The sequence below is a fragment of the Gambusia affinis genome, linkage group LG01 (genome assembly GCF_019740435.1).
Source record: "Gambusia affinis linkage group LG01, SWU_Gaff_1.0, whole genome shotgun sequence".
NCBI classification, from domain to species: Eukaryota; Metazoa; Chordata; class Actinopteri; order Cyprinodontiformes; family Poeciliidae; genus Gambusia; species Gambusia affinis.
The window spans coordinates 32,989,500-33,012,248 of record NC_057868.1 but is presented as its reverse complement, the minus strand read 5'-3'; the positions used below and the strand labels follow the sequence as shown (position 1 = coordinate 33,012,248).

Genomic DNA, 22,749 nt, shown 5'->3' with positions numbered 1-22,749 from the left:
GTAGTATTATTGTGTTTTTACATGCAAAACATTCCTGAAACAGATGACAATGAGCAGCACCAATCCGTGGACTTTATCGACCCGGTGTAGTTAAGAGACGGCTGAACGCTACGACCAGCAAAGCCCGACACAAATACTCTGTGTACAGAGCAATCTTGTCTTAGCTTTGTGTGAGTTTGAGTAAAGTTCTCCACCATGTGCAAACAATAGTCTGCCACAAACCCTGAAAGTAAACAATTCTGGCTGTAACCAGAGATTAGGAGCAGAAAAGCTCAGAGCTTCTGCACAATTCCTGGCTTTTTACTAAAACGTTATAAAACTTTAACATTTATCACACAAAAAAATGTACATCTGTGTAAAATGTAAAAAATATTTAGCATAAAGTTAATAGCTTAGGACTTAATTTTCATTCTGTTCTGTTTAACTTCTGTTGAAGATTTGTAGTGTTTTTGAAATAAAATCACTTACAATGCTCAGTTTCCTCCAGTGTGTCTTTGTCACCATTGGATGATGTTGGCGACTGCGAAGGTTTTCCGCCATCGTTTCTGTTCACCTCACTGAAAACTAAAATCCTGCAGCTTCAAAGCACTTCACTGTCACTGACTTTAGAACGTCGGATTTCAACTTGTCACGACTACCGAGCTTCCCTGCAAACTCAGACAGGTAACTGCATCCTGAACTAAAGCTACATCCCTGATGACTAAAACCCAGAGGCAAGATCCTCAGGCAGATACGCGCTGTGTCATCAGCCAGCTTGCAGTGCAAAGCCTGAAATCTAGATAAGCGATCCTCAGTGAGAAGTCTTCGCTAGTCTTTAACTCTTTGCAGAGTTACAGGATGAAATCAGGATCACATCATCCGCCTCTCGTTAAACACTATGTGCATCCTGAATGACAGCTGGAGGTGGAGTCCAACGTCTCTGCTGTCATAAACGGTTGTAACTAACAACCAACAAAAGGGTAGCAAGATTTAACAACACAGAAAAGGAAACTGTGGCAACAAATGACTAAATTGGTGAGAATCTAGTATAGATACCCTGTAATATTTCCACATACTTGGTCAGGGTCAAAATGCTAGAAAGTGAACTTCCACCACAGCCTCTAGTAAGTTTTGTGAATATGCTTTCTGTGTTTAATGGAGATGCCTTCTTCTAAAGTGCAGCTTATTTTAAAATGATGAGTAATACCGCTGCTTCAGCATTGAAAAATGTTTTCCAGTTCTTCTCTGAGATCACAACCAGGAGCTCCAGCTCCACCAACAGTAATGACTACAGAAAACCCAACGGTAGCTCCACATTTGCAGACAGTTTTCTCACTCAAAGGCATTAGAAAATAGAACAAAGTCCCAGGAAGTCTTAAACTTTCCCCTGACCCGAAGGACCTTTGTTGTAATGTTAGGAAAGTGTTATTAGAAATCTTCCAGAGCAGAAGTTGGGCAAAGTACTGTTTACATTGCTGTAATTTTATGACATTACACTCATTGTATATACGGTATATGGGAGCTTTCAATGAACTTTTATGATTGCTTAAAACGTTTTTATTAACTCACATAGTCCGGAACGAGATAGAAACTAATTTTCCATCTTTTATTAATATTTTTTGCATATTGTCCCTATTTTAAATCAACTAGTATGCTTAACTAATGCTTCATATTGAATGTCATTCAGGTCGATGTGATGTGTTAATTTTCCTCCACACATTTGCTGTGTCTGCTTGAAAATTACATATTTTTATACTTCTTTACATCTCCAGGAAGGAAAGATTGCATGATGAAAGCTGTCTTTTCAAAAATTATCTGTCTTCAGCTGTTGATCTCTGCAGCTCCTCCAAAGTTACTGTTTCAGTTCCCCTGTCTGGGGTTTATGATGTTATTCTGCAACCTAGCAACTCTTTACAACATGTTTATCTTTACCTGTTTGGTATGTTCCTTGGTCCTCATGATGCTGATTGGTCACTAATGTTCTCTGACAAATCTCTAAATCCTTCTCAGAACAGATGGATTACAGCTCACTGAAATTAAATTACACACAGCGGGACGCTTTATACTGACTTAGTGACTCCAGAAATCAGTTGATCACACTGGAGTTTATTTAGGGGTATCAGAGTAAAAATGGTAGAATAAATCAGAGATTTTTTTAATGAAATTTTTAAAGAAAAAAAGAAAGAAAAAAATACACACACACACACACATATATATATATATATATATATATATATATATATATATATATATATATATATATATATATAACATTTAAACAATATATATATATATATATATATATATATATATATATATATATATATATATATATATATATATATTTCTGTAATTGTAATATGTACTATCATAATTAGATGCATATTGTTATTTTACTGTCATTATTATCATCATTAGTTCATTTTATTTTATTTTGTTTGTTAGAGAACTCAGATCATGAAGTATATTTTATGGTGTACATTGGCAAGAAGTTGATAATTATGTCCGATGGTTATTCACAATTGTCATTATTGATATTATTATTATGGGTCAGTTTGTAATTATTCTGTTTTATGCAATATAGCTTATTTGTAGGTTCTTTAGCACAGTAAATCAAACAGGTAAATTAACACCAAATCATTTTTTTAATATACAAATTTCTGATAATTATTGAGTTGGTAAGTAAAATATTTCATAAAATTGAGATAAATAAATCACTTCTTACTCCTTTTTAAACAGAAAAGTAGTGATAAGTAAATTATTTTTGTTCTTGGTTACGTACGTCAGATTTCTCTTGTCCTATTGTCTACTTGTTGTCTTTATTTTTTAAAACCTGTTTGAAATAAATAAATAAAAATAAATATGACAAAATGTGTGGGTGTGAATACTTTTGCAAGGCACTTTATGTATAAACATACTGAATAGCGAGGAGACAGCATGCATCCGTGTCATTTCGCAGCGATGGACACAGAGGAGGAAGTGGGGGAGGATCTCTGGGGTGTCGGACCAGCATAGATAGCAGGTGTGAGAGCTGCAACCTTTCATTATGAGAGCTAATAGGATCGTCATTATGACAACGCACAGATTAAACACACAACGCCACCTCTACCCTCCTGATGTTTCAGCTGCAACTCTCTGCAGCCTCACAGAGCTCATTAGGACTCTTCCCGAAGCGGATCCAACTGAAATAGTTTTCTTTGAAGCAAACTATAATATTTGGTGGAACTACTGCAATTTGCTTTAATTATATCTGATATAGATGGTTGAATGAAGGAAGTTCATGGAACTTCCTCAAAAAGCAAAGCAGAGGTTAACGACTAAGGTTTACGTAAAACCGCTAATTATTTTCATGACATTCAAAGCTTTTGACATTAAAAAAAACTTTTAAAGAATGCAGATGGCTTTGTTTGTCTTCATGAAAATGTACAAGTTCAGTACTAGTTCAACTATGTAAGACCTGGTGGGGTTAATTGCAGATTGACCTGTTTTTTTGCAGGGCTCTGATTTAACTGATACAGTCCCTCTGAGTCTTGCCCTATTAAGCTGATGTGTATTCCACTTTCCTATGCTTTCCTTTAATTTTCTCAAAAAACTGAGGTAATTTATAAAATAAATGAATTTAAACCATATTCTCTACTGTTTTGCTGTCAGAAACATGCAAAAGGATGAGGTTTCAAATATTCTTCCTAGTTGCATAACAAGACTAGCAGGTGTGATCTACCTTCAGAGTGCTGCAGGGATCAAGAGTGACTGTTCAACAAGCCAGCTTTGAATTTCTCCCATTCCTAATCCTTTATTCTCCCCACTTCCCCTGCTACGCACAGATTAAGTCAGGTAGTGAGAAATGTTGGATAGTGTGAAAATCCTTTACAAAACCAATCTGACATAACTAAGATGTTATCCGCTTATGATCACGAACACAGTGTAGCTCTATCTAAATTTTATTTTCACAAAATACCCCTGGCAGGTTTTTATTTCCACATCTAATTTATTCAATGTGGAAAAGGTAAGCCTGAAGGTTTCAGCGGTTTGGTGGATTTGCTTGAAGCTGTGAAGGTGAAAATGAATAAATTTGTTCCAAAATCATGTCGATTTTCCTAAATAAATATAAATCCTCTGCAGTCAGAAATTTAGAACTTCCTTCTGTGTTTGGTTTTAAATCAAAAAAGACCTACTTGACTGTTATAGACTCAACTCTGGATTTAATAATAACTTGAGAGGATACACAAAAGGTAGAACAGAAAGAAATGTAAATGTTTCAACATTTTACAATACTTAAGGTTATTACCACTACTGTGTAGAAACATGTGTAAAATGCATTTGTTGCTCATTTTGCTGTATATTGGGCAATTGTTAGTCTTTATGTTGTGACTCCTAAAAGGCCCAATTATTATTTAATTTCATTGTTTTTCATTGTTTAACCTGAGGCAACAAGGTTGTTACTTAAAATTGTAATTTCAAATGTTCATGTGTTCAATAAAAGGGAAAATTCTATGTCTGAGATTAAATATAAAGACACTAAAGTAGAGATTATAGTCTTAACAGCTCAAGGAATAAAGTCTGCTTTGTCCTTGACAGCTTCGATGAAGGGGTGGACAATATGTCTGAAAAACATGTCACCATAATAACTATTCATTAGTTTTTTGTTTTAATTATCTGAATTACTTAAACCTAAACCTATCCTGTTTAGCCTACAGTTTTCACTACTCCATAAAGCAGTTATGAGGCATGAAAACTTGTTTCTCAACAGGTCATTGCTAGGTAACCAAAGAGTGAGAGAGTGAGTTGCTAGGTAACCAAAGAGTGAGAGAGTGAGTTGATGTCACCAAGCTTGTTTAGCTAGCCGTGAACAGGTTGAGCAGTTAAAATCATTCCCCTGCCTTCATCCCCCAAAATGCCATGTAGTTCTGGGTCAAAGTTCACTGAAATTATTTAATATTTTATCAGATGTATTATCTATTGATATTGATCACATGGCAAAAGGATTACTCTATTTCTACTTTTTAATGAGGTTATAACAAATTATGCCCAAATTAAAGGTTGGATTTTTGTGAAATCTTCTGAAATGAAAGCCAAATCAATCTTTAGGCTTCTGTCCATCGTTACAAGCGGCGCCAACAAATACATCCGGTCCTGTGATATATTTTTAGGACTGACAATGAGCTAAACTCTAAAGTGACTCCGCCTCAGCTGCGATCTATTTTAGTCGCACATGACTGATGATGTTATGGGTGACAATGTCTTTTGAAATGAAAAAAAAGACAAGTCCTGTTATGGGCTGTGACTTGTGGGTTTTGATGGAATCATGCTTGTTCAGCTTGGAGCTAAAATTTGTCAGCGTGAGGCTGACTATTTCCTGCTAAAAATAGGCCTTTATTAATTGAGTCAGTCAAACATAATAATTGCAGCCACAGAGCTTTGTGTGCTTTAATTACACAAGTTATACAAAAGAAGGCGGGACTAAAAAGCACATCAGATAAAATAACACGAGACAGAATGTGAAGAGACTGATAATAACAAAGGATCACAGACAGAGGGGGTCACACAGATAAGGTCAGGGGGTCACGGTTCAGACTTAATGCCCCTGGGTCCTCTCTCCCTACCTTGTGAAGAGGTGAGGTGCTGTGTGTCAGTTCAGGCTGCAACAGCTGGGGCTCTATTGGTGCAGAAATTCGGGGGTCAGCCCCATCTTGTTTCCTACAATCAGACAGATGCAAGAAAGAGATTTGGTCAGAAAAGGTCACTTAGTCTGAGATCGAACAGCAAAAGGTAATGTCATGGGGAAGGTTACCAGAACAGGCACTTGTGTTTGAAACACTGCTCTGGCTGAAGGCTTTCCTCTTTAATTTAGACACACTGAAAACTGGAATTGAATTTCTAATAAAAGACAGAAACTATACATTTAATGTCAGTGTAGATCCCGAATCCTTCATTTACGGACCACAGCTATCTAAATCTTTTTATGTTGATCTGATGTATTTTAAATGTTTTACTTTTGAACATTTTTATTTATTTTAACAAGATGTACCATAAGAAGCAGTCTGGTGGCTGGTACTGGGCAATTTCTTATTGGATTATCCCTGATGGATAACCACCCTGTCGTAAATTTAAATGTCTGTTCTTTTTCTGATCAGTGACAGGACCGAGCTAAGCACCACCAAGTTGCTGTAGAGACTGCTCTGCAGAACCAGAACCAGAACCAAACATGGAGAATCAGAAAATCAACATGCTAAAGACAAACACATGTATTATATGAGTTTTTCTAGATCTTGCTGGGACATTAGTCCTGGAAATGTTATTCAGGTGATAGAAAACTGACTTTGTAGCTGTCTTTAAATGATTCTGGAAATCACATAAGTAGAAAATCAAACACTGATCAACACATTTGATGTGTATTCAGATAGTGGCATTTGAGGAAATCCTGTTTGTTTGGTGACTCTGTGACTTTATTAGAACTGCTTTGTCATTGAAATGACTTGACTTCATTTGACTGAGGAAGAGCCTAACATAGCTAATTGTGACGTTTTGTGGATGAAAGCAAGAAAAGTTTTTAAAAAAAGGGAAAAAAAATGTTGCAGCTTGAAGTAGTTGGCCCAAATGGTTAGTAAGACGATGCTGAAGCTCTATTTATCTAAGGCAGCATATCTCCCACTTTCATTGAAATGCAAAAAGGATAAGAAATAGTATTTTCTTTTCCATGCTAGCCACACTAACTACTCTAACCAGACACACAGATGCTAATCAGCAATGTCATATGCTAGAGCCAGTTGTCCTTGTTTTAAAATAAAACAGCAACACCAACTGCTCTCCCACAATGTGGAGTCACATTGCCTCTGCTCCTAACATACATATTTAACAACTGCTCAAGGCATAGATGACCAACGAATATTTTTATTACAAATGTTTTCTAAAGAGCTATCATCAGCTAAAATCTAATCACAGCAGACAAAGATTGAGTAAAAATTAAATTTCAGAAATCCTCCACAGAAATCTAATTTCAATTTTAGTCTTTTACCTTTGTGACTAAATAACAAGATGTATTTATGTTACTCTAATATTAACAAGCTTTTTTTTTTTGCTTATACAAAATTAAAAGACTAAACATTTCAAGGTGGGTTTTTTTTGCCACCTTTCTTTTAGTTTAAAGAGCTGCAAATAAAAAATACTTCATCTACCAGGGGACACAACATGAAAAGCTTCACATTTATTCAAAAGTTTTCTCTCTTCTCTAATTCAGTCAAGTTGCAAATTGCTGATGGCAAAGCTGTTTTCACGCATCCTTTGTTCTAAACTTAACCAGGTTGGCTTTTTCTCCACAACAACTTTGATGAATGTGCACTGACAGGGGGCCACTTTCTGCTGAAGTTTGTTTAATGAATTAAGTCAGTTTAAAAAAGCATGAAAGACGACCTGAAATTATCCTGATGCATTAATAATAGAAACTGAATCTAAATATTGCTGTCTTTGAAGATGAAAGAAAGCTGAAGCCCCGGCAGTGAAAAATATATCATTTTCCTTGCATGTAGAAGGTGTTGTGCACTCCAGAAAAAGTAATATTCAGAGCACAGCCTCTGGAGAAATGAACGCTTTTGAGCCAAAAGCGATTAATTCTTCAAGAATACAATGACGGTACAGCAGAGGGAATGCTTGGAGCTGCTGTAAAGGAAAAGACAATCAGTGATTTAAATCTGGGCTCACATTTGTTGAGTGCACTCAGACTCAAATGTAGGTGAAGAAAACAGAGCATGAATCATTCACATCCAGCGCTGCCTCAAAGCTATTACACAACGAGCGACTGTGCAATCAAGAAAGCATCCAAATGAAATGGGAACAATTCTGAACATGATCCGGTTCTCAAGATAACAAGAAACCACATCTTCCCGAGCAGCTCTCCCCGCGGGAGATCAATACGACCGGGCATCAGCCGCCCTGAACTCTTCATTCTCACTGATTCTCCTCAGATCGATGGAGGACACAGAGGCACACATTAAGGGTAAATTTATGACTGGAAGTCAATTTAAAGAATATGTTGTGTAGGGAATATTGGTGCAAACTTGCTAGAAAGATTAAGATCAAAACGAGAGTTAAAAATCTCAACTTCAAACTCCCTTTTCATAAACGTGAGCTGCACCACAAGAGCCCAGATCGGTTCGCTGCACAAACACCACTTCAAATTACATAACACACCCCAGCTGGTAAACGGGAGCAGCACGAAAACCGTCCGGAGAATCATGGGGACATCCTGACGTCCAGCTCAGAGCAGAGCTGCAAACTTACTCACACAGAGAAAGAGAGAGAGAGAGAAAGAGGGAGAGTGGCTGCAGAAAGCCAGGCGCTCCCCGTGAAGTCCGGACAGCGACCCGCACTCTGGACCGATGACTCACCGTCTGAGCCTCCCTCTCCTCCTGCCTGAGCTCGGTGATCCTCTCTGTCTCTGCTGTTCCGCTCTGCTCACTCACTCGCTCCTCATCCGTCGCTCACCTGCTGGTCTCACTCTCAGCTCTTCAGACTGCAATATACTCCCAGCCAGCATCCTCTCTTACTCTCCTCCTTTCCTCTCAACCCTCCCTCTCACACCCCTCTTCTCTTCACCACTCTCTCTCTCTCACACACACACACACACTCATAAACACGCATCTGCACTCTTTAGTTGTCTTTTCCTACATTGCATCTACATCCTTCATTCATGTTTGAAACCTGAAGCGCCACTACAGTCCCACTGAGCCTATAATAATACCCTTCCACCCATCAAAGTAGTGACCCTCCCCCATTTCAGCTGCTCGGAAAGAGAAAGTAGGGATTATTGAGGGAAAGGGGCTATCCTTCAATCCCATGCTGTCTCATGAGCTTGGAGGAGCTGTTGCTAGGGCAACCAACATGGGCTACATGTTGAAAAAAACACTATACATGACCATTCATAATCATAAAAATACAATCACGGTTACATTTATTGGCACTACAGGTAGTATTTGTAAAAAGCCTTAAAATATAAAAATTTATTTCATCACATATTAGGGGAAAAAAATGTTTTTAATCACAATTACTACTACCTAACTCTTAGATGATGAAGAAGAAGTTTTATAGCACTTTTTTATATAGCACTTCAAGGCAGTTCAAAGTGCTTTACATGAATTGGAAGAAAAACAACACAAGCACAATAACAAGCAAAGCAAAAGAAAAACTAGACTTTAAAATGTTCCAGTTGTCCTGGGTTGCTAAGTAGATAGTATTTTTCTAAGTTTGTTCAAGATAAAGTATAAAGCTAAATGTTAGTTTGATTCTTGTTCTGGGATGCTAAGAATTCTACAATTTTATTGACCGTTTGCAAATACATCACGTAATCATTCGAGGCGCCATGACGGACGCCGAAAGTGAGGCTCGGGAGTATTCAATAGACCAGCTGAAATTGGAAATTCTTCTTGTTCGAGACGAGCTAATTTGTCTGAGAACGTAACACACCTGGTTGTCGGCGGTATTTGCTAAAGTGTCAAACAGCTAGCTTAGAAACCGACCTGTACTTCCTCCCTCCTGATGTGTTGATCAAATTACCGACTTTGCCTGAATTCACACCACATTATTTATATCACTATATCATAAACAATATTCCCCTTACAATGGAGCAGCCTTAAAACATACAAAAAATTAAATGTCAACCAGTTTTTTCCATGCATGCTGGGCAACATAATATTGCCTAGCATCATCATGTAGCGACGACTGTCGCCATGGTTACCAAGGGTCAGACTCGAACCTTCTCAAAATACGTAAACGTTAGTCTTCTTACCTTGTATAACGTGTTCGCTGCAAATCCGCGATTATATCCAAGGTTGTGAATAATAATGACCGCGCAGCAACCTGTGACCATTTTTACTGCGAAATCAACTGAATAAAAGCGATATTAGGCCACCATATATGCGTTTTTTTGACAGGCATTGTTCGGTTTGACAGGCTTTACAAGAGCGCATAGGTTGTTTTTACGTCAGTCATGGCGGAGCTGGCCGAGTTTCGAAGAGAGTAATGTCACGTGCAAAGGGTCGATAGCTTTTCACATACTTTTGAGCAACTTCCTTGCTTTATGCCTGAAACCATTCTGAATTTATGTTATGAGATTATTGTGATGACATACAAGTTGTTATGTTAAAGAAAAATTAGTTCTCTCAGAAAGATGCAAATTAATATTATAAACACTGATCAACTTTAAAAAGTTAAGCAAACATTTATATTTAATTATTCTCAGAGGCACAAAAAACTGTGAAAGTTGTTTTTAAAAAAAAGGTATTTACTTAAAGATTTATTTCAATGCTTCTTTTCACGTCTTTTCCTCCAGTGCCAACATTTTTTTTTCACATTTGTTCCAAAAAAAGTATATGAAACAGTGTGATTTTGTTTAACATTAAACTCCCAAAGATTGAACAAGCATTACAACTTTCATAAAGCTCATTGTGTAGAATGAGAATCCCTGAGTGGGGAGGTTTTTAATTACCATAATGAGTCTGATGAAATCTCCTGTGAGCATGTGCGTTTCCTGCACTAATCTGACATGCACAGTTCCCAGGAGACCTCCGACTAATGTCAGAAGCTGTGCCTTTTTATGCCGAGCCTTTTCCCGTCAGTCTGCTCCTCAGGCGGCCTCTTATAGTCGGTACCTGAACCGAGGTCCGGTGTGTGCGGTGTGTGTTTTGTGTGTCAGACATGAGCAGATAATAAGGGATTACAGCACAGCCCTCATGCCGGGCTCTATTAGGAGCTGCTGCGTACGGAAACAAACAAATACTGCTGGTGTCATCCAAAGCTTCATGGATTAGAAAGCAAGCTGTAAAATTGAAATTGGGACAGATTACGCACATCAAAAAAAAAAAAAAATCCAAAAATAATATAAAAATAGAGAACGAAAAGACAGAGTCTTGTAGAGCTTTATGTTTTGCTCACGTGGACACGGATAGTTGGTTTTAAACTGACAGCACCCTCCTGTTTCCGTGTCCTCTACAGAGACCCAGAGGTAATCCCTTCCGCCTGATCTCGCTATCAGGGATTCCCATCCCATTAGCCCAGTGAAATGGCCTCTGCTCCTTCCCTGTTACTCGGATCCTTGGAGAATCGCTGCCGTCCCAAAGTTTTCCCATAATGCAGCTCCTGTATCCTCGCCTCACCTCTCAGTTTCAGCTTTTGGGAAGCTTTTCTCAATCAAAAAAGTGTTAGATAACATCCTTTGAGACTGACACTCAAATGATGCTAAAGCTCGCTGGATCCCGTAATTCCAAAGGGATTACAGCCAGACAAACAAAAGAGTCAGGATGTATGCTCAATGTGAATCAAGTGTTAATGATTTATTGGAATTACATATATATATATATATATATATATATATATATATATATATATATATATATATATATATATATATATATATATATATATATATATATATAAGTAAGTTTAATTAATTAACAAGTGGATGTTTGCTACGAGGAGAGATTTAATTAGTACTTGTGAGCCTTAGTGGAGGAGGGTTTGGGGACTGGGGTATGGCAAACAATAATGAGTCACAGGAGGCATGCTGCAAAACAGCTCTGAGCATCACCCCAGAAAAGTTTTCTTACTTCCTCTCCTTATGCACATAAAGAGCTTTTACAAAAGTCTTCATAACTTTGTAGTTTTTTGATCATTTATCACATTTTAGCTACAAATTTTCTGTAGTTTATTGGGGTTTTATGCAACAGGCCACGGTTGTTGAAGCACAACTGGAGGAATGTTGTTTTATAAGATTTAGTTTCTAACAGCTTTACTTCTGAATAAGTAAATATTTGCTCTTTCTAAACCGGCGACCCCACCAGAACCACACACACGGTAAAAAGTTCAGGCAGGGTTCACTCACCCCTCGAACTGCGGGAGGGTTCGAAGTCCAGTTATTCATTTTTACGTACAGCTTCACTGCATAGACACCCTAGAGTCGCACGTAGCTTACAGAAACAGCAGCAAGCCACCAAATAAACAAAAGTAAAACTGACCAATAAAATGTAATTTTAGGCCCATCCCAACAGACGCACACAGATGTGGACTACATACAGGATGTTTCGACACAAAATACCTTTTTAGTCTCCACAATCTTGTTAATAATTTAGTTAAAGAGGGTTAAATAATAATAAAGCAACACAATAACTATTTTCTTTTCTTTTTTTTTTACTTAAAGGAAAATCTCAAGGTACACAGAGTGTGTACAACCATACAGCTGCAGATGCTACTGGTCAGACTGTTTCTCTGATTAATATTCTCCTTGACTGGTCTGTCAAATTATTTGAAGAGTCCCATCTTGGTTGGTTTGCACTTGTGTCACACTCTTTCCATTTTCAGATGAACTTTGTTCTGTGAGATAAACAAACTTTGGGATAGTGATTTATAAAGTTACCGTGCTTTAAAACTTTATCAGCAAGGTTTTGACTGTGTTCCTTAGTCTATTTAGTTTTGTTTTAGTTTGTTAGCTAATGTTAGCTAACAAACTGAGGCCTTTAGAGAAGAGCAATAAATGCATTGATGTTTGTGGTTTTCCTTTAAGTAAAAAAACTGGATGTTTTCCAGTTTGTTCATGACAAACTGGAAAACATCAAGAGATATTAACACTTTTTCACACCACTTTAACTCCATGAACTAATAGAGTTGCATAAATGTTTTACATTAAATAAATAAACCTAATTCTAAGTTTTCAAGCAGCATGAGGTTAAAGGCTTTCCCTGCTGGGTTTAAATGCTTTAAAGTCTGCCTCTCCTCACTTTTAAACAAATTACCTGGTTTAATCAGGACATTTGCAAGGCAAAAAAAGGAGTGCCAATCACATCCACACTTAAGAGAACTCTGCATCCCCACCAAGGTTTGTCTGCAGTTTGTCTGAGCCCTGCTGTGGCTTTGATTGTGATCGTTTTGAGCTAGATAATGAAACTATAAGGTTGATGTACTGTAAAGGATTTCAAGTCAAGCAGAAAGACAAAGCATGTTTATGGTAAAAAGTTATTTTAAAATTTGGTCATTGACATAATCAGGTCACATTGGAGAAACAACCGAATCAATAAATGGTAATTGTATAAATTTCCTTTTTAGATTATTTTTCATCTTCTTAAGGAATCCAAAATCTTATGGGACTAAACACTAAAATTTGTGGTTGCAATGATCAAAGGTAGATAATCTCAAGGGTTATGGATATATTTGTAAGAGCTTTTTCCTAAAGAACCTATGATAAAAATTAAATATTTTTACATATCTGATGGTAAAAAAAAAAAAGTTAAAAAAATAAATAAATAAATAGTGCGGAATAATAACTAAATTGTCCTAAGACTATCATAGATTCATGTGGATTTCTATTTGCCTTCTTTGCCATTCTGCAAGCAGCTCCATCATAAAGTCTTCACAATCTCCCTGAGCACAAGTCTCCTATTTCTTAATAGCATTAGGACCTGAGCAGACGGGTTCCTTGCAACACTTTGCTGTCTTTTACTAGGTGTCTCCCACCTTGCAGGCATCAATTACTTTAATTTTCAGAGTGCTTGGCAGCTTCTTAGTGGAGCCCATTGGTTTTGATTGTTGAGGCAAGGTTTACAAAATCAAATTATCTTTAAAGGCCTGGCTTTGCAAGGGAATATAAACAGTGTGGTGAGTTTTTTTTTTTTGTTGTTGTTGTTTTATTTCATGGATTCATCAAAACCTGCAGCTCTTACAAAGAGAAGCCATATCGCATAACAAATATCTGTTTCTAATAGATGATGTTGATTCAAACACTCCCAGTTTAAAGTTTGTTTAGATTGTTTAGGAAAGAAACCCTTGTTGACATTTCTGTTAAACAGATGTTTGCTATCAAACACTTTTGGTTGTTTGGCAATATTGAAATTACAATCTGGTACTGGTGTGCAATACATATTCATTTCTTTTAATAAAGATAAACAGGGCATATGTTTTTTTCTTGTTTGCGGTGGAAAAGATGAAACGTCCTTCAGTGCTCTGCCAGTTATTTCACATTTAATGTCAATAAACTGGCTCCAAATGGAAAATAGTGTCCCCATGAACATATCCTGAAGGACAGAGCCATCAATAAGAAGACAGGCCCTTTCTCCTAAATACCTGAGGATACCTTGTTTCAACTCAAGTCAAAACATCTCTGCAGTACAAACAAAAGTTTCTGCAGGTTAAGAGGAAAACTTTAAAACTGAAAAGCTGCAAAATTCCGATAACATAAATTTCAAATGTCTGGTCGTAGTCGTCTGGCTCTTATCTCCGCCTTCAGTAGCCGGCTGTCATCTGAGCTTTATGTTTTTTTAAAGACATCTGTTACTGGTGCCGGATGATGGATGACACGGCAGCACTTGGATTACTGAGACGAGCAGAAGCAGGGGCGAGCTTGTCACTCCCGTGCTATATTTGGTTGGACAGCAGGAGACTCGCAAGGGGAAAGTCTTGTCTTCATCGGCCTTGACAGCGTGCTCTCCCATCATGGTCGCTCCTTCAGACAGCTCAGGTAGACGCGAGCTGATCGGTGTGAATGAGTGAACTGACACCCATCACAATTTAACGTGTGGTAGGAAGAGGAATACTTGGAGACGGGGCAGTAAACATAAACACAGAGGTGTTTACAGTGACACCTTTTTAGTATTGATTAGCACAATCAGAGGTGTGAGGAATTGAATTTGAAGTCCATTCAAAAACAAGAAACATTTAAAAATACAATATGGACATGTTTTTTTACTTTAAAAAATAGTGAAAATCAGAGTTAGGATTTCCACCCAACCCATTAAAACGGATACTAACTTGTGTAAATCGTGCATTTCCAGCAAAAGTAACGCCAAAAGGTTGGTCAAAAGTTAAGCCTGTGCTTTTGGTAAGTTAACTGTGCTGAAGCACATGAATGGCAGCAGTGGCATCAGCAGAGCTCTTTCAAATACTAGGCAGGGAGTAACCAGTTCCAGTAATCCATCCATCATGCTTCAGGGACAAGGGGCCAGAGTGCACTTTGTGTCTGGATGTATGTTCATTTGTGCAGAGATAGAGAAGGAGAGAGGCCCCTCCGAGAACGTCTCAGTGTAGCCATTATCCACACTAACTCTCCTCTCCCATTTCCTCCCATCGAAGGAGCTTAGCAAGACCGGATTACAACCAATTACAAGCCTCCCTGGAGAGCATGAAAACAGGGCTGGAGGATCATCTATTTATTGTGTATGACCCACCAGATGGGAGATGGTCATTTAACGTTTAATCAGCTATAAGACCCAGAAAACTGAACAATTCCTGACACTGAATACATGGAACAGATTAAGAACAATTACCCACTGAGAGCACATGCAGCATGCTGAGGTTTAGATTAGAAATTACAGTTCACAATGAAACAAGGTCTTTACTTTCCTAAGCCTTACAGCTGCAGTATGTAACGCTTTAAAAATTCTATTTTTTACATATCCTCTTCCCCTTTGCTTTCTGCTACACACCAGCTAGGAGAAGTTGCTGTGAATGCAAATGCTAATTAGCATGGCTGCTGATGGTGGCGGAGATTTCCTGTAATGGTAAGATGCTTCTTCACAATTAGCACATTAAATAGCAACTACATGAGGTTGATTGACAACGCTAAGACCCTCCTGCTGGCTCTGATTGGTTGTTTTTAGTCGGTAGTGGTGCATTTCTTCAGACGGCAATAGTAGCTCAGGAAGGAGGTGGAGGAGATTGATCTTTTCACAGATTATCTGTCTCATCAACCCATCAGTGAAAAAATGGCAACGTCCATGGGTGTAAATTACAACAAAAGATGTACATTTTTGAAGTAATTAGGAGTATTGGCGTATCAAAAACAGCATTGTTTTATGTAATAGGAAAATTGCAACATATTTAGGCCAACATGTTCAACTAATCCTGGATCCTTTTAATGCTCAATTCTGATTTTTTGTGAAATTTGATATTTTTTTTTTGTTGTTGTTGTCTTTGCTTGGTCGTTCAAAATACATATATTTGTAATTTTTATGTTATCTTGTAAATCTTATTTTTGTATATATAGTTTTAACACTTTAAGATCTTTTTTGTGTGAACATTTGATGTTGCTGCTACACCTAAATTTCCTTTTTATGCAACAGTAAAGACTATTTCTATTCTTTTCTGTTCTAAGAGGATGACTCTGTACACAGTAATCAGGCGGCTTAAACGTTGCCACAAACAACAAGTTTTGCAGTCGCCGCTTCTCCTGTGAATCTGTCCCCATTGCGCTAAAAGGTTATAGTGACACAGTGGAAAAGTGCCAACCAATCCATCCTGCAGTGTTCTCTGAATTTTAAAGAGAGACTCGTATTATCCTACTTTTCTTCTTTGATGTAAAGCAGACATGACCATCTCTCTTCACCGAGTCATCTCATCCAGTCTTTCATCCTTCCCTCCCTCTTCATTCTTTTATCTCCTGTGCTGTTTTGTATTCAGTTTTCGATCTTCCTCTTTATCTCTATTGCCTTCTTTAGACACGATGCGGGCATTAAGTTTAAGGCAGATGCAGCTGACGGACAGACAGGCTGTAGCCAGTGCAAACTGGGCCAGTCACTGAGTAATTCAGGCCTGGCTGTCAAGAGTGATCCCCCTCTATTGTATTCCAGTGGGAAGGTGTGATGATTTCTGTGGTAAAGTACCCTTCAGTGGAACCCTCGCTGTGTTCCTGCAGCAGCAGCGGGATGTGTGCATGCTCACGTCCCTGTCGGCCTGTGTGTGTCACACACAGCTCTCTCTAACCTTGGCAGCTCGGCACAAACAGCAGCATGGACTGATCCGCTCTACCTTTCACAGCCTCATTCGTCTTACTTACAGTGGAACTGGCGGACGGATCCACACATTCGAACATCACAAGGACAGTCTGAGTCACCGACACTGAACTCCACTCCAGAGAGACACAATCTTTTCAAACCGGGTTGTTTTTTTGTTTTTTTTTTCCAGGAACTTGTAAAACGTAGCTTTCTTTTTCTGTGCAGAGTTCTGTCACAAACTATCTAGATTGAAATTGATGAATTACTCACCAAATACTTCTTGCCTTGGAGAAGGTCTTGTCCACTCTTTTAAAAAAGCACAAAACAGAAACAGCATTACACTCAATTTATCATGTTCATTGTCACTCTCTTTCAGATTATTTACCCTAAAATAGATTAAAAATAGCAGATGAAAAGTGCATTTTAAAGGCTCCGTTGTACGGAAGAGGATTAGGGACAATATTTCTAGACTTGTACCACTCAGGGTGGCAGCATGTTGGAGTAGCTCTGTACTCATTCCTGCCTTTCTGTGGAAAATATTTCATTTTTTATTGACAACTGTTTCTTCTTGTTTTGGATGCCGTGTACCTGGACATTTTATTTCCCTCTGGAATCAATAAAGTATTTTTAAATTTTGAATAAAATTTTTTTTTGGGGGGGACGTTTTTCACAGAATCAGAATTGTTTAAATTGTTTATGCACCATCAAATAAATCTAGCTGAGATTCAGGACAAGATTCACGCTTCAGCTTTCAGTATAAATAAAGTGGAAGGTTACAAATCCTAACAATGAAGGTGTAGTTATATGATCCATTTTATATATTAATGTTGGATTTTGATCTAGATTGACACAAAATTTGAATTCAGAGATTAAAGTTAGATTATATATTTTTTAGTGGCCATAATCCTCTTCCGTACCACTTGAAGCAGTTCTTCAATAAAACTTTTTATTGACGGTCAAAAGCACATTAGCATCACCTGCTGGCTCATAAATTAACCCTGCAGAAAAGATTTCATGTGTCAGTTCAACTCAGCTGTAATGATTCATGGTTTTCTAAATTATTTACTACTAAAAATCTGGAAAGTGGATTTGATTTACTGGGAGTATCAAGAAAGTGAAACATAGGCGACTCCTGGAAGACTTGAGAAATGCTTTTCCATTGCACACATCTGAAAAAGCTAAAATAGATGTACTGACGTGCCTCTCGCCATCTGTTGAAGTAGCATTTTCAGAAATTAGATGCTGATTATTTCTCTGTTTTTTTCTTTTTAAGTAAATTTTATTCTGGTTGAGTTTTAGCTGTAAGGCTCATAACTCACTGTCAAGACAAGAAAAAAATGTGTCATCTGTTCCTGAATCAGACCCTAAATCTCATTATACTGATTGCTTTTGTGGCCTTTCAAAGCCTCTGTCGCATCCCTCTTTTGTCTTCTCTGAGCTGTATCTGCAGGCGTGCACTAAGATCCTTGGGCAGAGGTCTTTCTGCACTTGAAGTCAAGACCCCAAGGATCTGGTAAGACCTGCCAGAAGAAATCAGGTCAGACGAATCATTGCCCTCCTTTAAATCCCAACTTTAAGCATTTTCTCATTTGACAGCCTGTCCGGATTTCTATCTTCCTTATTCTGACACCAAACTGTTTATTTAATATCAGAATATTTTCACCATCATCTTTTAGCAACCAAGCCTTCATATATTACGTGCTTTGATTTGTTTTTATGGCTTTTTTATTGTGATTTATTGATTAAATTCTTGCCACAATTAGTTCACATTAATCTTCCATCCCCTGCTTTTTTTGAAATTCTCAAATAGTTTTCTTTACTAGTTATTTTCATTATGTAAATGCATCCATAGCCAACAGACACTCTGTCCTGTGCTGCATTTTTTTTTTTTTTTTTTGTAAATATCACATAATTAGGAACATCTATTTGATGCATAAATGGGGAAGATCTTGTAATCCCTTCATTATCTGTTTCAAAATGACACTCTATCAGAGAATGTCTATTTTCTTTTATCGTCAAGAAGGATTTAATTGGAGAAATAAAACAAAATCCTCAAAACTCTCTTTGGTCTTTATATTGAAGAAAGCCATTTTTATAGCAAAAGTTGGTCCTTTTATAGATTAATTGTTTTGTGAAACATTTTGTGGCTCTGCTTTTGATAAATGTTCTGTAAATATGGGTCAGTGTAACACCCACACTATAAACAGTATCATAATTTAGTGTGGGAGACTTTGAAGGATGAAAATGTGAAACCACTTTCTGCCAATAGATGGCAGTATATGTGCAGAAAATAAATCCCTCAATCCAGTAGGATTAACTTTGTAAACGCCTGTAAAGCATTCTTTCATGCTTTCATCAACAGAAATGTCACATAGATAAGAGAGGAAACTTTCCTAACATTAACAGTCACTATGTGATGAAGGTGATTCATGGCTGCAGCTGCTGTAGCAGACATGCAGACGCAACACAATGAAAAGTGAATGTTGCTCATGTACTAAAATATCTGCATCTACACTTAGAAAGCAAACCTATAAAAAAAAATTAAATAAAAGCTTTCTGGACAGAGGTCAGACTCTTCCTGTCACAAATCTAAACACCAACAGCACAGTGTCACCTTGCTATGATCACTTTTGTAGTTTTGTGAGTTATGTTGTGGTGGATTTTTCTCAGAGCGTTGAACTAGTAATGAGTTGACTGCATTCTGGAGGTGCAATTCACTTGTTGTTGTGATGCTAACTTAGTAAAACAAGCCAAGGATAATATATTTTCCCTCTGTTTTCACACATTGAAACCCTAAGAAATATTCCAACGACTACAGACATAATAGTTCAATGTGTAACACTCTAATTAAGGGACGCAGTCTGTCATCACCACTTTGGCAGCAATTTATATTTAAGAAAGCCAAACTGGATACTGAACTTTGGACAGATTTAGGATGTATCTAGTTCTAACTTTAGTAGATTTTTTTCAACTTTGAACATAGAATTTTTGACTAATTATTGCAAGTAAAACAAACTCCAAAACTCCAAATGACAGCTGGGTAACCAGAGCTGGGTGGTACAATAAAGCCCAGAATGATACTGCTGGCTGATTTAAATTTAAAATTATACAATTCAACAAAGAAGTTAAAAACAAATGCAAAAGGATTATGTTCTCATTTACCTTTCATTAAAATTAGAAGTCCAAGATTATTTATATCTTTTTCATAATAATAGGAAAAATATTTGTTGGCATTAAAGCAATTAAATCCTTCTTATTATTGTTGATCAGCTTTTTGCACCTTTCTACCAGTATCTTATAAATGTATTATTTGGGATGAACTCCAGGTTTTTCTTGGCATCGCTGTAATATTTTGATCCTCCATAAATTCAGCTTCACGTCAAGACTGTCTGGGCCCCTCCAAAATGTGATTATTTATTCGTTAGAAGAATGTTGGTTTAAAACAAAAAGTATTTATTCTTAAATTTAAACCTAAATCTTTCAGGAAACTGAATAATTTGGGAATTAGGTTGATTTGTAGTATTCATAAGATTAAAATGTTGATCTTCTGAGTCAGACTCTAATGGAAAAGTTGATAGTCTCCAACAAAATTCTACTTTTATTGACCGTTTGCAACTATGTCACTTAATCACTCGACACGCCATGACGGACGTCGGAATAAGGGACCATAGTATTGAACAGAGCGACAGAAATAGTTTTCCCAAGTTATTTGAAAACTATTACAAGTTATTTTTGCCAGTTTAACCTTGGCTTCTGCTTGTTTAAGTCTGAGTCTGTGAACGTAAATCACATGGTTGGGGCTTATAGCCGGCGAGATTTACAAATGTTTGAAACAGCTAGCTTAGAAACCGACCCATACCTCCTCACTCCTGACGTGTTGATCAAATGACCGATTTTGCCTGAATTCACACCACATTATTTATATCACTATGTCATAAATAGCGTTTCCCCTTAAACCGTAACAGCCTTAAAACATACAAAAAACGAGATGCTAACCAGCTTTGTCCATACATGCTAAGCTAACATGACGGGTCGGCACTGTCTCCATGGTTACCAATGGTTAGCTACGTCTTCTTCATAATGCGATATTTGATATCTTTCTAATTACACTTACTTAAAAAATATATGAACGTTAGTCACGCATTGGTTATTTTGACGTGAAGTTTCAGCAGTGAATTTATTTGTACTTCTGAAAGTTTGTATCGCATTAAACTAGTGGCAAAATAAGCACTGTACAATGCCTATATGGAAATATGTACTTTTAGTGCTTTGATGTATGAAAAACTGAAGAAGAAAAAAATCTGCAAATTCCATCATTTCCTGACTTGCAACTCAGAAGTAGAGTCGTTTCCAATTCTGACTTTCAACTTACAAGACAACTTTGAAGGGAAGGCAGTACTAACTGGTAGCAAAACAAAAGTAGCTACTACAAAGTGCTATAAAGGTAAACGGTCTGCCTTTAGTTTCATATCTGCTGATCACTCGAGCAACTTTTACACCTGTTAGTTAAAGCAATGTGCCATTTCCACTCTTTATTCTTAAACAGACTGACTGAATTTGTTTATTTTTTGTTATTTTAATGGAACCTCACAAGTATATGTTGAGACCTTCAAATTAACAGATCATCCGTCTTCATGTTCATCTACGTCTGTATATTTATTATAAGACAGACGTAATAATCAGGCCATAATATGGGGATATGTTGTGTTGAAATGAAACATATTTTTGTTCTGCAAGAGCAACTTTTTTCTTCAAGGGAAAAGGAAAGTGAAATATGAAGGCAATCATTCAAACTTTTGTAATTGTTTCTACTTATTACCTAAAAGAAGTGGAATGAAAGCAATGCAAAGAACAATAGTAACGGCCAAAACTTTCTTCTAATTTACTCATTCAACAATAATAGACAAAGCCAATCACAATAAACCCAAAAAGAGGAGACGCTGGAACCAAAAGTAAAAAACAAAGTTAGGACTTCTCCTTTTCTGATGAGAAATTTGCAAAAGAATAAAATGAAAGCTTAAAACTTCCTCCTTATCAGAAAACAGAGTTAGTTACAGGAAACCGAGCCTGGAGTCAGGTAAGAGGGGAACTGAAGTCTGGAGAGAGTTTGTTTTCGTATGAATCACTTGCAAAAACATTTTTCTGAACTTCCTCCTCTGACGCTCATCTCTTCTCAAGTTTTACAAAATTCCCTTAAAATGAGATCAAGCAGGGTGTGCCTGGAATAAAGAATGAGGCTACAAGCGGGAATATCTAAACCTTTGGAGCAAATATTAAATAAACAGTTTGAGTGAGTAGAAAAACATAAAACTCAGCAGCTGAGACAGAGGAGAGATACTGCTGCACAAATGATCTGCCAGTGAAAGCAGGTTCTAGATAGCAGGTATTATATAAAAGGTGTTTAAATAAATTATAAAGTTTTCCTATCCTTTGAATGTGCTCAGATATATCATATTTAAAGCTATAATCTATTGAATTTATGTGATAGAACAGCACAAAGCATAACTTTGAAGTTATGTGTTGTGCTGTACTATTCTGAAAATGATTAAAAAATATATATATTTATTACTTATTTTTTAGAGAACTTTATGCAATTCGCAATTCCCATCTCCAGTCTACCGGTACTTCTTCAGGACACAAGTCACATAAAAAAGTGTGATTTTTTTACTGCACACAGTATCAGAGGTAATCATATTTTCTAATTTATTCATATTTACTGATGCTCTCATTGAACGAATGATGGCGAAAAAAGCAAAACTATCCATCCAGAAAATGTGGACAGTTTGGGGGAATTTTAACATCATTAATTGTAATTTATTGTGAAAAATAAATCAAAATTCTTATCAGGAAGAACATTTATCATGATAAATCATAACACATGGTTTTTAATGTATTTCTATATATAAAAATCTGAAAAGTGTCACATACTTTTTCTATTAGTTTTTCGCTCCCTTGACTCAAGTTATTCTTTTTCTAACTCAGACTCTCCAATACCGTATCCGATTTAGGATCTAGAAGCCCC

At 37.0% G+C, this 22,749-nt stretch overlaps 1 protein-coding gene across 17 annotated transcripts in view; it reads right to left on the bottom strand.

Moving 5' to 3' along the window:
• The window catches only part of LOC122839367 (rap1 GTPase-activating protein 1-like), a 59,333-nt gene that overhangs the window by 22,193 nt on the left and 14,391 nt on the right, over positions 1-22,749 (bottom strand). For 13 of the 17 annotated variants that reach the window (XM_044130890.1, XM_044130908.1, XM_044130900.1 and 10 more), the window contains exons 2-3: positions 16,998-17,033; positions 5,583-5,676 (exon numbers count right to left, since the gene is read on the bottom strand). In XM_044130890.1, coding sequence (XP_043986825.1) covers positions 5,583-5,676; positions 16,998-17,033 — 130 coding nt within the window. Of the gene's footprint in view, positions 1-468; positions 2,064-5,582; positions 5,677-8,363; positions 8,909-9,760; positions 9,865-16,997; positions 17,034-22,749 lie in introns of those variants that run through there. The other 4 variants (XM_044130966.1, XM_044130959.1, XM_044130991.1 and 1 more) reach the window with 4 other exon arrangements.